Source organism: Cryphonectria parasitica, assembly GCF_011745365.1.
Source record: "Cryphonectria parasitica EP155 unplaced genomic scaffold M406scaffold_7, whole genome shotgun sequence".
NCBI classification, from domain to species: domain Eukaryota; kingdom Fungi; phylum Ascomycota; class Sordariomycetes; order Diaporthales; family Cryphonectriaceae; genus Cryphonectria; species Cryphonectria parasitica.
In genome coordinates this window covers 511205-524765 of record NW_024468915.1, presented here as the reverse complement: position 1 = coordinate 524765, position 13561 = coordinate 511205, and the positions used below count along the sequence as shown (strand labels likewise).

Here is a 13561-nt window from a genome sequence, read left to right as displayed (position 1 = left end):
AATAGGGTTCTCTCGATATGTAGAACGATAATCACAAAGACGTACGACCAAGTTAGCTTTTTGTTTTTTTTCCCCTCTTCTTATTTTTTCTTTTAAAATAACCATATCATATCGCCGGTGACTGCTGCCTATAGATGGGTGCCGTCTTCAACATTTCAGGTTCACACCCTTCCTCCGCTCCGATTCTCTAATCTCAAACATGACCTGAACACCTACAAAAAGCGTTGCACATGCCGTGATGAAGAACATGACACCTAGAGGCGAGTTAGCCGACCATACATACGACCCATGTAGGAGCAGGGCAAGGAGTGGTGGGATTGGATAGGTTTGCATACCGGAAAAGTCTTGGAAGATCCCCCTCACAATGCTTTGTAACCCATCGAGCCCAAACGCGAAGCCCACAAGGTTACCAGCCATCAGCATGAGGATGTTCCCCACGGCGCCCACACAGCATAGCATCCGGTACTGCGTCTCCCTCCCCTCAAAATTCCGCCTGGGGAACGCCAGGTTCGCGAGGACCTCGGGGAGGATGAACAGCACGATCAGCCACGCCCACAGCAGCAGCCTGAGCTTGATATCGTGCCATAGTGCGACAAATGTGAAGATCATGAGATACTTGATCGCGGACTTCACAGCCGAGGCGGCCGTTCGGAAGTCGGCGCCGCCCAGCGGGATCCAGAGGTATCGCACCAGCCACTTGTTGTAACTGCGGTGCCACCCTCGCCAGAAGGACAGGACACTGAAGTTGTCGCTCACGCAGCGCACCATGTTCTCGGGCGGGTCGATCCCGTCCAGGAGCGACCACAGCCGGAAGAGCCGCCACGGGATGAGCAGCTTCAGCCAGATGATGATGAGGTTGTGATAGCTAAGCAGGCTCAGCTGCGCAGGGGTGTACGACGCCCAGTCTGGGCCGGCCTTGGTGATGGCCCCGACGTAGACGGTGTGCAGTAGAGCTTCCATGCAGAGCAGACAGAGGAGGAAGCGCACAGCATACCGTGCCGTGCGTGGTGTTTCGATACTGAGCGGCCGGAACCGCAGCTGAGAGATGTAGTCGTTGAAGGTGAGAATGGGCCCTGTAAGGTAGAGCGGTGCGTATACGGCGTAGGCGAGGTAGTTTCGAAACGTGAAATCGCGAGCAGCCGCCGGTATGTTGACCCGGTCACGCTCCGAGAGGGCCGTGGGGTCGAGTTGTTTCTTCTTAGGCTTGTCAGTTTTTTGTGTCTCAGTATTCTCGGCAGCCGCCGAAAAGGCGTTGTTTGGGAGGGCACGTACCTCGATGGGGCTTGCGCTCCGGTAATTCAGACTCCAATAGTAATCCATATTGAAGCTGATCAGCCGGAGAACCGTGATGTTGAACAAGATCTCCCACCGCGACATGATGCCGCCCCAGCTGTCCATCCAGGCGCCCCAGGCCATCAGCGTGCCCTCCACGGGCGATGTCCTCACTAGATATGGCGAGGTGCCCGACAGCAGGGCCGCAGCGTCTCTATAGCTGTAGCCGTCGCACAACTCGTTGGCGAACAATACACCAATATTGAACACCCACGTCGCGGTGGGGACCCAGCTCCTCGGTAGGTTCGTCGCCATGTTATAATTGAGATATAGAATCGCCAGCACCTTGAACATGGAGAATCCATGGAGAGCGGCCAGGAAGACCAAAGCAAAGGCGTAGTCGAAGGAAGCGCGCTGCTCGAGCCTGGCTTCTGCTGTGTCGAGCGGCGTCTTGCCCGGAGGCAGGGGGCGGTAGAACTTGTTCCATGCTTTTCTGCAGAGAGGATGGAAAATGAGGAGGAGCGTCATGTACGGGATGTTCTTTCGAAAGTTATAATACTGCGCATCGGTATTGTCCTGATGTGACAGACTGTCAGCCCTAGCCTCGAGGGTGTAAAGAAGAACAGCAGCTTACAATCTTCCGGCCAAGTATCCATCCCTGAGTCAGCCAAGGTTCATATTTATGGTATCTCGGGTCGGAAGCTTTCGCCAGCCTGTTAGCGGTCCCGAAGAAAAAAGAAAGTCCAAGCTGAGGTGGGATCGCATACGTCTTGACACGGTATATGGAATCCAGATCATCAAGGGCACGCAAATGGCGAAGACGAGGTAATAGAGGTAGAACTCTGGCGTTTTCCATCTTGCTGGAGACGCCCTGCTGGAAACCTTCTCCTTTTGTGCACCCCTCGCTCCTGAGTCGCCGCGTGAGTCTATGACGGTCCGATACGAGGAGGTGGAGGACGTGGTGAACCGGGTGTCGAGGGTGTCGAGAGTGTAGACACTCCGGAGAAAGGAGAGTGGGCTCATGGCGGAGTGGCGGCGGATTTGGGAAGACACAAGCACAGATAACTCAGGTCATGGCTGGCGATCGTGGCGATCGTGAAGGTCCTGAGAGATCTAGGTGTAGTTCTTATACCTGTGCCATAGTGAGGGAGGTGTGGATCATGGTCGTCGTAAGTGAAGACAGGATACGAAGTTTAGCAGTACAACAGTCCCTGGCAGCAGTAGCGAAATGCGGCTGTATGCGGCTTGGCGGCAGGTCCAGGGGCCACAGGGGTGGTTAGGCGTCAGCTGCCAGTACTACCACGGTATGCAGCTACTAGTACAGTGGCTGCCCCTATTTCCAGAACACGCCAGGTCTGGAATTGGCCTATCCTGATTGGAAGGTTTGTCAGGGTCCTACGCCTGACCCACTAATGAAACTTTAGGCCTTGCAGCTTTGAACCACATCAACACCATAGCAATTGGTACCTGTCACTACACAATAGTATGGCAGTCTACCTTGAGCCCATCAGTGTGCCCATAGGATGTGGCATCCGCATCTCGCAAACCATTTTGAGTCCCGAGCTGGTAATGACGACATCCTCATGCGCCTCTCTACTCCGTGGCCAGTCACCTACTTTTGGACACCTCCTGGAGTTCTGTTTCTGGGCGGGTTTAGTCTCGGTGCCGTGTTGAGGGTAGGCTGACGGGTTGAGCTGCTCTTCTAGAAAGACTTTCGCTACTGGGTTGCATGTCTCCTAGCAGCGTCCGAGCCTCAAGGTGGCCCGATCTCTCAAGGATCTTAGCTCCCCTACCAAGTATTTTAATGCCATCCATGTGCAGGTCATGTCGTGCATATCTTCGAGTAGGGAATATGTATGAGGTAATTCGTTCTCCCCAGAACGGGTTATTTGAGTGTTTCCTATAAAATGGAATGAGTCTCTCTGTTTGTGGATCCTCTTCGAATCAGTAGGAGGTTGAACTTCTGCTTTGATGTCGGAGAGGACAGCAGTTTGCTGGTGCGATGGTATATCTCAACATAAACTACACCATTCATCAGAATGACATCACACTCGAGTTTGTGTTGCGTCTGTATGCAAAATGAATTGAGTAAGCTTGTTCAAAATTGAAAATGATGGCCTCTGCATGTTTGCTACGTGTAAAACCCTATTCATGGTCAATCGAGGCAAGAAATAGCAGGAAAGGTAAGTAGAGAAAGTGAGAAGGAGAAGGAAAGAGGGGGAAAATTTTATTCTAAGAACGAAAGAACAGAATTGGGAAAGAAAAAAAGAAGACAAATAGAAACAATAGTTTTGGCCTGATTTTTGTTGTTTCTTCTTTCTGCAATGTACTGATACCCTAAGGAGAGATCTACAATAGGTGGGCAAGGCGCGCTAGCACTCTTTCTGGGGTGCATCGTTCCCTGTCCATGTATGTTCCTTGTCCAACGCACGTGCCAGCTGCGATACATCCCTGTCTCCCTTTCTTATAGATCCGCATCATATCTGATCGGGCTTCTAGAGCCAAGCCATCCAACTTTCTCCAGATCTGTTTGTTCCCTCCCCCTCCTCACCAATTCACCCTACCACCACGCCTCGACGCCCTCCTCTCGACGTCTCTACATCGCACAGTAGCGTCGACAGTCTCCTCTAGAGACGTTCCTTTGCGTTTCGCCGGCTCCACTCGCGAACCAGCTCACCCCGCAACTGTCCCCTCCTTGAGGCCCATCTCGATCTGCGCCGAGCGGTCCCCAATTCGTCACCACACCCCGCTTCAGCTATCTCTTGCGCCGCGCAGCTGTCGCATCCATAATCCCAATACCACCACGTCACTCTCGAGAAGCCGTCAAGATGGATCAGAAGAAGCTCAAGGATCAGATCGACAATCTGAAGCTAGCCCTCCAGAAGAAAGAGCCTCCCTCCACCATCGTCGCGATCCTTAAGGGCCTCGAGAAGGCAGATTCCCCTAGCGAGGATGTCCTCCGGGTAAGCCTGGGCTACTTATGAACCTCGAGAGCGAATCCCCAGAGAGGATCGCCAACCAATCCCCCTCAAAATCGCGGCGCATCCCATTTTCTTCCAGGCCCTCACATCGCCCTCACCTCGCATTGCCCACCCCGAATCCCTGCACTGTACTTGGATGCAGCTGCTGACTTTCTCTCTCTGTGCGTCTCTCTTGACGACAACAGTCTACCAAGGCAGGTCAGCACATCGGGAAGCTCCGCCATGATCCGAGCGTGGCCGAGGAGATCCGGGGCGCCGCCAAGCGGGTTGTCGACAAGTGGAAGCAGGCCGTTCAGAGCAAGAAGCACAAGGGCATACCCTCGGTTCCTACTCGCACCAGCACCCCGTCTACTACCGCCTCGCCCGCTCCTCCTCCCACTCCCTCTGCGAGCAAACCATACCAGGGTGATGCCGAGAAGCGCAACCACAGGGTCGACAACCCCAAGACCGACGTGACCGATTCCCTTGTCCGCAACAACTGCATCATCGTCATGTACAATGGCATCTGCTATCAGAATCCTGACTCTGTCGAGACGGTGTTGGCCAAGGCGGTCGAAGTCGAGGCCGCCGCCTTCAAGCACTTTGGCGGCGAGAACGCCGAGTACCGGGCCAAGATGAGGTCTCTGTTCCAGAACCTCAAGGTCAAGAGCAATACGGAGCTGCGCCGCAAGGTGCGGCTGGGCGAGATTGCCGCTACCGACTTCATCAAGATGACCCAGGACGAGCTCAAGAGCCAGGAGCACAAGGAGCGCGACAAGGCCTTGGAGAAGGAGAATCTTAACAATGCGCAGGTGGCCCAGCCCGAGAAGAGTATCAGCGATGCCCTCACGTGCGGCAAGTGCGGCCAGAAGAAGGTCAGCTACACGCAGGCCCAGACCCGCAGCGCTGATGAGCCCATGACCACGTTCTGCGAGTGTCTGAATTGCGGTAACCGCTGGAAGGTATGTCATCTAACCGAACTTGGAGCGTCCGTTGAATGCTTATCGTGCTAACTATTTGGGTTTTCTTTTTTCTTTCCCACCCGGATTCAGTTCTCCTGAGAAGCGCAGGCAAGCTTTTGTGTGCGAAATTGCTGCTTCCACAGAGCTGGTTGTGGTTGCGAGAACATTGTTCTGGGCCCTGGCCCTGATTCAGCTCTCCCCCACATCTCTCTGTCGGACATTTCTGATATTCGCCTCGTCGAGAAAATTCAATCAAAAAGAAGGTGTTGGCGGCGTAATGGACAAAGGGAGGGAGCAGGATAGCTGGGACATCCAGCAGGGGGGGGGGGGGGGTATTTGACTTCTGCACGAGTGAAATTGTTCACTTTTTCTGTGATTGCGCGACCATGTAACGTCGTCCTCTCACGTCCACTCGGGAGGGTAGCCACGAGGTTTGTCATGAGCCTGGAGGGTTATGCACTTATGCACTTTTCTCTTCATAGATTTTTTTATTTCAACTTTCTGCGATCTTCATTTCTGAAGAGAGGTTATGCGATTGAGGGAGAGAGTTAGACCCCTCGACGAGGAGGTCCTATTTGGTCATGGACGTACCCGTCTTCTCGATACCGAGCAGGGCAAACAAATCTAGAGACTCGTGCTGTTCCTCCAGTCCCATGTCCGCGATCCGCTTGTAGAACTTGCTCAGGTGCCTCTGGCCGGAATCGCACAGGATGGTGACCACCTGGCTGCCCTCGGGCAGCTTCATGGCCGTGACCACGGCGGCCACCAGGTTGACAGCACTGCTGCTCCCAGCAAACACACCCTCGTTCTCCACCAACCACCGCGCCATCCTGCACGCCTGGTCATCCGTCACCTTGACCGCATCGTCGATCAGCTCCCGGCCCGCCTCGAAGTTCTCCGTGATGCGCGTGATGCCGATCCCCTCGACGATGGTGTCGACCTGCTGCCGCCGCCTCGTGCCCTCCTTCTCTGTGGGCGAGTACATGACGCCGTACTTGACCTTGTTATATAACCCGCTGCCCTGAGGGTCGGCGAGGACCACCTTGACATCATCACCAAGCCCTGCGACCTCCTTGAGATACCGCGCGATGCCGGAGATGGTACCCCCCGTGCCGGCGCCGGCAACGAAGGCAGCAATGTCCCCACCGGTCTGGGCGAAGATCTCAGGTCCCGTGGAGTGCAGGTGGGCGCCCCAGTTCGCAGGGCTCTCGAACTGATCAGCAAAGAAGCCGACGCTGCCGTCGTCGCGGTGCAGGGTGGCGTGCTCGCGCGCGCGCCTCCGCGCCAGGTTGACAAAGTGAGCCGGGCTGGTGATGGGTGCGAGCTCGACACGCTCGACCTCGGCGCCGAGCTGGCGCAGCAAGTCAGACTTCTCGATGGCCACATCGGCGGGCATGCAGATGTGGCAGCGGTAGCCGCGGGCACGGGCCAGGGTGGCCAGCGAGATGCCCGTGCTGCCGACGGTGCCCTCGTAGATGGTGTCGCCGCGGCCTGGGACCAGCAGGCCTTGTTTCTCGGCGGCGAGGATCATGGACAGGGCGACGCGGTCCTTGGGGGAGCCGCCGCAGCCATTGAGGAACTCGGCCTTGGCGAGGATCGTGCGTCCTGTGAGCCGGGATAGGGCTTTGAGGCGGATGAGGGGCGTGTGGCCGATGGTGGACTCGATGCCTTCTGAGACGACGGGGGCGCCTGCGCTGGCGGGATCGCCTACGAGGCCATCGTCGGACTCGTGGTCTTCGAGCTGGAGCGGTGGGCCAAAGAAGAGGCTGCTGCGACGCGGGTCTGAGGTGAGTATCGACCCGACGGAGTAACGACGGTTGGTGCTGGCCCTGGTGTGAGCTGCGCTGCCTTTCTTGGTGGAGGATCTGTACCGCCTCTCAAGGTCTGGGTACAGGTCCTTGAAGCCGAGGGTGACGAGGATGCCAGCGAGAAAGGTGATGGTGAGGGCGGCGGTGCCATAGACCCTGGAGTGGTCGCTTAGGTGGCTGCTGAGAGTCATGGTAGGTTTGCTAATATGCCTTCAACAATCTCTTCATAACATCGTGGTGGTGTTGTGCTTTTCTTCCTTTCTTTTCCTCTTTTCCTTCTCCTCGCTGTTCTTCTTTCTATATCAGCCAGACTTTATTCTTTTTATTTCCAGAATCCGTCTTAAAGAAAATAAGTACACAATTTGGGAAAATTCAAAAAGAAGCGATGGAGAAAATAATTGTATTGACCTTGTAAGATCTCATCTACTGAGCATTGATGTCATGCACAGGAAAAAGCTTCAAGCCTCGAGTCTGAAATACTTGTGCAGCTACTAACTACGTAGTGTAGTACGAGTCACTCAGTGGTACATGCTGATCCCGGTTGGAGGGGTCGGGTCTCAGAGCTCTGACCAATGATGTGCCCCTCCCCACCATCTTTTGTCTCAGTGGACCCTCTACTGTACCGTTCTTGTGGGAGAGCTCCAACTGCTTTAGAACCAAAGTACTACAACCACCAACCGACCTCTCATATACTGTCCTCCTCCTCTCCCTTCTTCTCCTTCTCACCTTCCCCTCACCACCCTCACCCTCACCGCCACATATGGACTCGCCCATAGTGACCCAGCTGTTCAGACAGCTCTTTCGTCACCGTCACCCTGCCTGCCACGCCCGTCGAAACCTCTCCAATCTCGCAGCCGCCCTTCATCACGGCCGCCAGCTCCAACAGTCGCGTGCCTTGTCTTCTGGGAGTGGCAGAGGTCCCCCCATCTCGACGGCAGAGAAGGAGCGCGGGTGGCAGCAGAGGAACCATGTGCTCCCCAAGGACAGGTCAGAGGAGGCGCAGCGGTATCCCCTCGTCACCTCGAGGGAGCTGAGAAGGTCCACTGAAAGGCCGAGGAGGGTCAAGATGTTGATGCGAGATTTCATCGAAGGTTAGTCAGTCACTCAGTTACTTACTCGCCCAGTCACCCATCACGTCCTCGTGTGGCTCGATACATGCCAGTGTCTCTTTGCTGACAGGAGAGAGACGTCAACAGACAGCCTCTACAACCCCCACTACGGCTACTTCTCCAAACAGGTCGTCATCTTTACACCAGGCGAGCCTTTCGACTTCCCCCTCATACGTGACGAGCTCGAGTTCCACTCCCTCCTCTCGCGGCGCTACACTGAGTTCGAGGACGCCCTTGACGTCGACAACCCCTCCGAAACCCGCCAGCTCTGGTACACGCCCACCGAGCTGTTCCGCCCTTACTATGGCGAGGCCATCGCCCGCTACCTCTGCGAGAACTATAAGCACACCAGCTTCCCCTACCACGATCTGATCATATACGAGATGGGCGCGGGCAGGGGCACGTTGATGCTGAACATCTTGGACTACATCCGCGATGTCGAGCCCGAGGTCTACGAGCGAACGCGGTACAGGATTATCGAGATCTCGAGCAACCTCGCCGGCGTCCAGCAGGCCTCCCTGGCTGCTACCGCCGAGTCCAGAGGCCACAGGGGCAAGGTCGACATCATCAACAGGTCCATCTTCGACTGGCGCGATCGTGTGCCCGAGCCCTGCTTCTTCCTGGCCTTTGAGGTCTTCGACAACTTTGCTCACGACGTGCTTCGCTATGACCTTGCTACCGAGGAGCCTCTGCAGGGCACAGTACTCATCGACGAAGAGGGCGACTTTTACGAGTTCTTCTCGCCCGTGACCGACCCCACCATCGCACGCTTCCTGCGCCTCCGTCACATCGCCACAGAGGGCATCTATCCCCTCCCTTATCACAGCCGCTCCGGCCGCGGCATTCCCAAACAGGAGCCGTTGTGGGCGAGTGGCCTGCGGAGGGCGCGAGAGGGCCTGAGGCGCAGGAGTGGCGACGACCTGTCGGAACCCGAGTACATTCCCACCCGTCTGATGGCATTCTTCGAGGTGCTGGACCAGTACTTCCCAAACCACCAGCTGGTCACCAGCGACTTTCACTCCCTGCCGGATGCCATCAAGGGGCTGAATGCTCCCATTGTGCAGACCAGGTACCAGCGGACCCCTGTGCCGGTCAGCACACCTCTGGTAAGTCTTGTTTTCCTTTCTTCCCCTTCTGTCCCCCCTGAGGCTTGATGGCCCTACAACGAAAGAAACTAACTGGAGCGTGGTGGCGGGATTAGGTCCATCAAGGCTACTTCGACATCATGTTTCCTACCGACTTCACCACCATGGAAGCCGTGTACCGCTCCATCACGGGCAAACTGAGTCGCGTCTGGTCGCACGAGGATTTTATGCGCAGCTGGGCCTTTGTCGAGGACTGCGAGACCCGGAACGGCGAGAACCCGCTGCTCAGCTGGTACAAGAATGCCAGCGTCATGATGACGTGGAATTATAGGAAGATGTAAATAAAAACCACAAGACGTGTGGATAGGAGGGAGACGTGTGCAACGCTGGTTTTCTTTCGGAACTCATGGTAAAAGAGACAGGGAAAGAGAGGAACATGATACCCCTTATGACGCTTTTTTTTCTTTGCCTCGCATCGTAGACGCTGTTTGGATAGACCAGGTGATGCATACCACGCATGGCCTAGAAAAATTTCACAAAATTACACATCCAAGATATTCATATATGATACGTTGTGAACCGATAAGCGCAACATCTATAGAGCTCCCTATGATACCACCAATTTCCCACCATGCCATACATTTGATGTGTCCTCCTTTCATTCTTTTCTCTCCTGGTTTCAATTGCAACCCCCCCCCCCTCCCCCTTTTTTTCCCTTCCTTTTTTTTTATGGAATAACCGAAGAGAAAGAAAAAAAAAATCAGATCTTCAGCTTCTCCATCTCCTCGGTCAGCCACTTCTCCGCCGTCGCGACCGCCTCCTCGATCCTCTCGGGCTGGGTGCCCGAGCCCTGGCGCGTCGGCTCCTTACCGCCCGCCTTGCCGCCGATGACCTCCGAGACGGTGGTGGACCACTTCTCGGCGGTGATGCCCTTGGAGGCGAGGTCCTGTCATCACAGGTCGATTAGTACGGATGGGGTCTTTCTCTTTGTTTGTGTGTATTTGAAAAAACAGTGACGAAAATGACTTACAGTGCCGACATAAACGCCATGCACAACACCGCCCTCCTTGCTGCCTCCAAAGACATAGACGCTCTTGGTCTTGTCCTTGCTCTTGAAGTGCGCCATGACATCCGAGATGGCCTTCATGTTGGCGCTGATGGGCAGCTGGCCGACAAACCACTTGCTGTTCTTGTTCTCCGGCTTGGAGAAGTGGCTCGTCACCGTGTCCAGCGCCGTCTTGCTCTCCGCCTTCTGGCGCTTCTTCTGCTCGTCCACGACTGTCTTTTGGATCTTGGCGAACGTCTGCCTCAGGTCTTCCTTCTCCAGCACCGAGAGCGTCAGCTGGCCCAGCTCGACGCCCGTCCGCTTGACCTGCTCTTCCTTCTCGGGGCCAAAGGGCAGCTTCTCGAGCTCCTGCAGCCTGTTGGCAAACTCCTTGGCGAGCCGCTGTACCTCATGTGCGGCGTCGCCCGTGTATGCGACCATTCGCCTGATGCCCTTGGCAATACCGCTCTCCTCCACGACCACCATGTCCTTGATGATGCCAGTCTGGTCGACGTGAGTACCGCCGCAAAACTCGACGCTCACCTTGCGCCATTCGGGGTTCTTGGGGTTCTCGAGGAGCATGTCCACGTCGATGCCGACCGAGACCACACGCACAGGGTTGGGATATGTCTCACCGAACACGGCACGCACACCCTCAATCTCTCGGGCGGCGTCGAGCTCCACGTCCTTGTAATAGACCTGGGCATTCTGCTTGATGTACGCGTTGGACAGGTCCTCGATCTTCTTCAGCTCCTCGTTCGTCACGCCTGTCTTGTGCGAGAAGTCGAAGCGCAGCTTGTCTTCATCGACGAGCGAGCCCTTCTGGTTGACGTCGTCACCCAGCACCTCGCGCAGAGAGTGGTTGAGGATGTGCGTGCCGGTGTGGTTGTTGCGAATGGGCTGCCGTCGCAGCTCGTCGTATTCGCAGATCACCTTATCGCCCGAGCTCAACGAGCCATGGGCAAAGTAACCAATATGCACGACGTAGCCTCCATACTCCTGCACGTCCTCGACCTTGAACTCGGCAACGTCGTCGTCCACAAGGATCCGACCCTTGTCCGCGATCTGGCCACCAGACTCAGCGTAGAAGTTGGTCTTGTCGAGTATGAGGCCGAGAGGGGTCTCCACCGGTATATCCTTAGACGATTCGACAAACTTCTCGCCCGTGAAGATCAGCTGAATGTTCGCGGTGATATCGCCCTTTCCGTATTTTGGCTCCGAGTCTGGTCTTGGTATCTTGTGTTGGTTCTCCAGCTCCGCAATCTGGTGCACGTTCAACTTGGGGAACTCCTGAGCCTTATCCTTGACCTTCTTACTAGCCTCGCGCGCCTCTTCCCTCGCCTTGGAAATATCATCCTCATCCGTAGGTTCCATGCCGCGCTCCTCGCTCATCAGCTTGGTCAAGTCCTCAGGGAAACCATACGTGTCGTATAATCTCCAGACCTGCAGGCCAGACAACTTCTTCTCGCCCTTCTTTTGCACATCCGCAACGAACTTTTCGAACTGCTTCTCGCCGCGATCGAGGGTCTTCGCGAAGGCCTCCTCCTCCTCGTCAAGAATCTCAGCGATATCCTTCTGCTTCTTGACGATCTCGGGGAACTGCTCGCCCATCTGCTCGACGAGCGCAGGCAGGATCTTGGAGAAGAAGGACCCGATCTCCACGTTGAAGTACTTGCGAGCATACCGCGAACCTCTCCGGAGCACTCTGCGCACCACGTAGCCTCTTCCTTCATTGTTCGGGACCGCCCCGTCTGCCATGGAAAAGGTAAGCAGCCTGATGTGATCGGCCACCACACGGTACGCCGTGTCTACACCGTCAGCATCGTCTTTACCATACTTGTCGGTGTATGGACGAGCATTGGTGACCTCTTGTATCTTGTTGAACAGCGGGGTGAACACGTCGGTGGCGTAGTTGGATTCCTTGTCCTGCAGCGCGGAGACGAGACGCTCGTAGCCCATGCCGGTATCGATGTGCTTGGCAGGGAGCGACTTCAGGGACTTGTCCTTTTGCCTGTCGAACTGGATGAACACGTTGTTCCAGATCTCCACCACCAAGGGATCGTCCTGGTTGACAAGGTGCGCGGCATTGCGGCCGCCGACCTTATCGTAGTGCACCTCACTACAAGGACCGCATGGGCCCTGGTCGCCCATCTCCCAGAAGTTGTCCTTCATGTTGCCTGGCAGGATGTGGTCGTCCGCCACGCCCACAGACTGCCACAGCTCCTTGGCCTCCAGATCGGGGTCCAGACCCATGGCGGGGTTGCCCTCGAAATATGTGACATAGAGTCTGGAGGGATCCAGTCCGTAGACCTTTGTCAGCAGCTCCCACGACATGCTGATGGCCTCCTTCTTGAAGTAGTCTCCAAAGGACCAATTGCCCAGCATCTCGAAAAAAGTGTGGTGGTAGGAGTCCTTGCCGACATCGTCGAGGTCGTTATGCTTCCCGCCCGCGCGGATACACTTCTGCGTATCGGTAGCGCGCTTGAGAGAGGCCATGTCGTCGGACTTGTTGACCGTGCCGAGGAAAATGGGCTTGAACTGGTTCATCCCGGCATTTGTGAAGAGGAGGGTCGGGTCATTGTGAGGGACGACGGAGGAGGAGGGCACTGTAAGATGGACAAGCCGTCAACTCGATGACTCAGTTCTACACACGCGCACACACATACACATGGCACTCCATTGAAGCACTCTGTGTTTGCAAAGAATTCCCTGACGAGAGAGAAATTTGCAATCATGTTCTGGATGTTATCGTACCTATTGTGTGTCCTCTCTCGGCAAAGTACTCAAGAAAGGTCTTGCGGACCGTGAGGGCGGTCCACTTGCCCTCGTACATGTTGGGCAGAGGGGTTGGCGGGGTTGACCGTCGTTGCGAGAAGTTTCGAATGGAGTATCTAGTTGGCAAGATCGCTCTCGATCTGGCCAGCAATCCAATTCTCGACGATGGTAGCAGCAATGGTGCGACTTTGCTGGCGCTGATAGTAGTGGTGGCGGCGATGGTGGTATTAGTAGTGCCGGCAGGAGGAGAAGGACGAGGAGTATTATGGCTGCTGATAGAGATGTTGTTGGTGGGGCAGATTGCTCGGCTGGGCAGTGACAAAGGGTAGCTCGAGGGTGGACGCGGGGTGTCGAGATCGGTCCCTGGGGCGGATTCTATAGCCCTGTAGAGCTTTCTGGAATTGCTGCTGGGATGAGTCAAGGACCCTACAAAAGGCACCCAGTTCCTCTCCGTCAGCCTCAGCTCGGCACTCCCCAAATTCGACCCTGGCCAGGAAACAGTAGCAGCAGGAGCACCTCCACCACTGAGCCTCAGACCACGAATT

At 55.7% G+C, this 13561-nt stretch overlaps 5 protein-coding genes across 5 annotated transcripts; 2 read left to right on the top strand and 3 right to left on the bottom strand.

Annotated features, from left to right (window-relative positions):
• Positions 1-147: 147 nt before the first annotated feature.
• On the bottom strand, positions 148-2295 carry M406DRAFT_63194 (uncharacterized protein; the record flags this gene model as incomplete). The annotated part of the gene is made up of 5 exons (XM_040924820.1): positions 148-254; positions 336-1197; positions 1273-1848; positions 1907-1974; positions 2040-2295. The coding sequence occupies 5 exons, from the start codon at positions 2293-2295 to the stop codon at positions 148-150; spliced, it is 1869 nt and encodes a 622-aa protein (XP_040773184.1).
• Positions 2296-4100: 1805 nt separating this feature from the next.
• Positions 4101-5293, top strand: M406DRAFT_332590 (transcription elongation factor; the record flags this gene model as incomplete). The annotated part of the gene is made up of 3 exons (XM_040920763.1): positions 4101-4235; positions 4439-5194; positions 5285-5293. 3 exons carry the CDS (start codon positions 4101-4103, stop codon positions 5291-5293), a joined length of 900 nt encoding a protein of 299 aa, XP_040773183.1.
• A 5-nt stretch (positions 5294-5298) lies between these two features.
• On the bottom strand, positions 5299-7401 carry M406DRAFT_293843 (PALP-domain-containing protein). Its single transcript, XM_040919103.1, has 2 exons — positions 7010-7401; positions 5299-6976 (listed from the first exon to the last, which is right to left on the bottom strand). Exons 1-2 carry the CDS (start codon positions 7191-7193, stop codon positions 5766-5768), a joined length of 1395 nt encoding a protein of 464 aa, XP_040773182.1. The 5' UTR covers positions 7194-7401; the 3' UTR covers positions 5299-5765.
• A 335-nt stretch (positions 7402-7736) lies between these two features.
• On the top strand, positions 7737-9747 carry M406DRAFT_347407 (DUF185-domain-containing protein). The gene is made up of 4 exons (XM_040922288.1): positions 7737-8093; positions 8199-8973; positions 9022-9217; positions 9313-9747. The coding sequence occupies exons 1-4, from the start codon at positions 7763-7765 to the stop codon at positions 9535-9537; spliced, it is 1527 nt and encodes a 508-aa protein (XP_040773181.1). The 5' UTR covers positions 7737-7762; the 3' UTR covers positions 9538-9747.
• Positions 9748-9766: 19 nt separating this feature from the next.
• Positions 9767-13074, bottom strand: M406DRAFT_107789 (uncharacterized protein; the record flags this gene model as incomplete). The annotated part of the gene is made up of 3 exons (XM_040915267.1): positions 9767-10142; positions 10227-12847; positions 12996-13074. The coding sequence occupies 3 exons, from the start codon at positions 13072-13074 to the stop codon at positions 9957-9959; spliced, it is 2886 nt and encodes a 961-aa protein (XP_040773180.1). The 3' UTR covers positions 9767-9956.
• Positions 13075-13561: the final 487 nt, after the last annotated feature.

Bases quoted from the DNA above. Each gene is read 5' to 3' on its own strand.
- M406DRAFT_293843 (XM_040919103.1), bottom strand. From the start codon at position 7,193: ATGACTCTCAGCAGCCACCTAAGCGACCACTCCAGGGTCTATGGCACC. The intron at 6,977-7,009 runs GTCGTTACTCCG...TACTCACCTCAG, and splicing joins CACCAGGGCCAGCACCAACC to ACCCGCGTCGCAGCAGCCTC.
- M406DRAFT_347407 (XM_040922288.1), top strand. From the start codon at position 7,763: ATGGACTCGCCCATAGTGACCCAGCTGTTCAGACAGCTCTTTCGTCAC. The intron at 8,094-8,198 runs GTTAGTCAGTCA...AGACGTCAACAG, and splicing joins GATGCGAGATTTCATCGAAG to ACAGCCTCTACAACCCCCAC. The intron at 9,218-9,312 runs GTAAGTCTTGTT...TGGCGGGATTAG, and splicing joins TGCCGGTCAGCACACCTCTG to GTCCATCAAGGCTACTTCGA.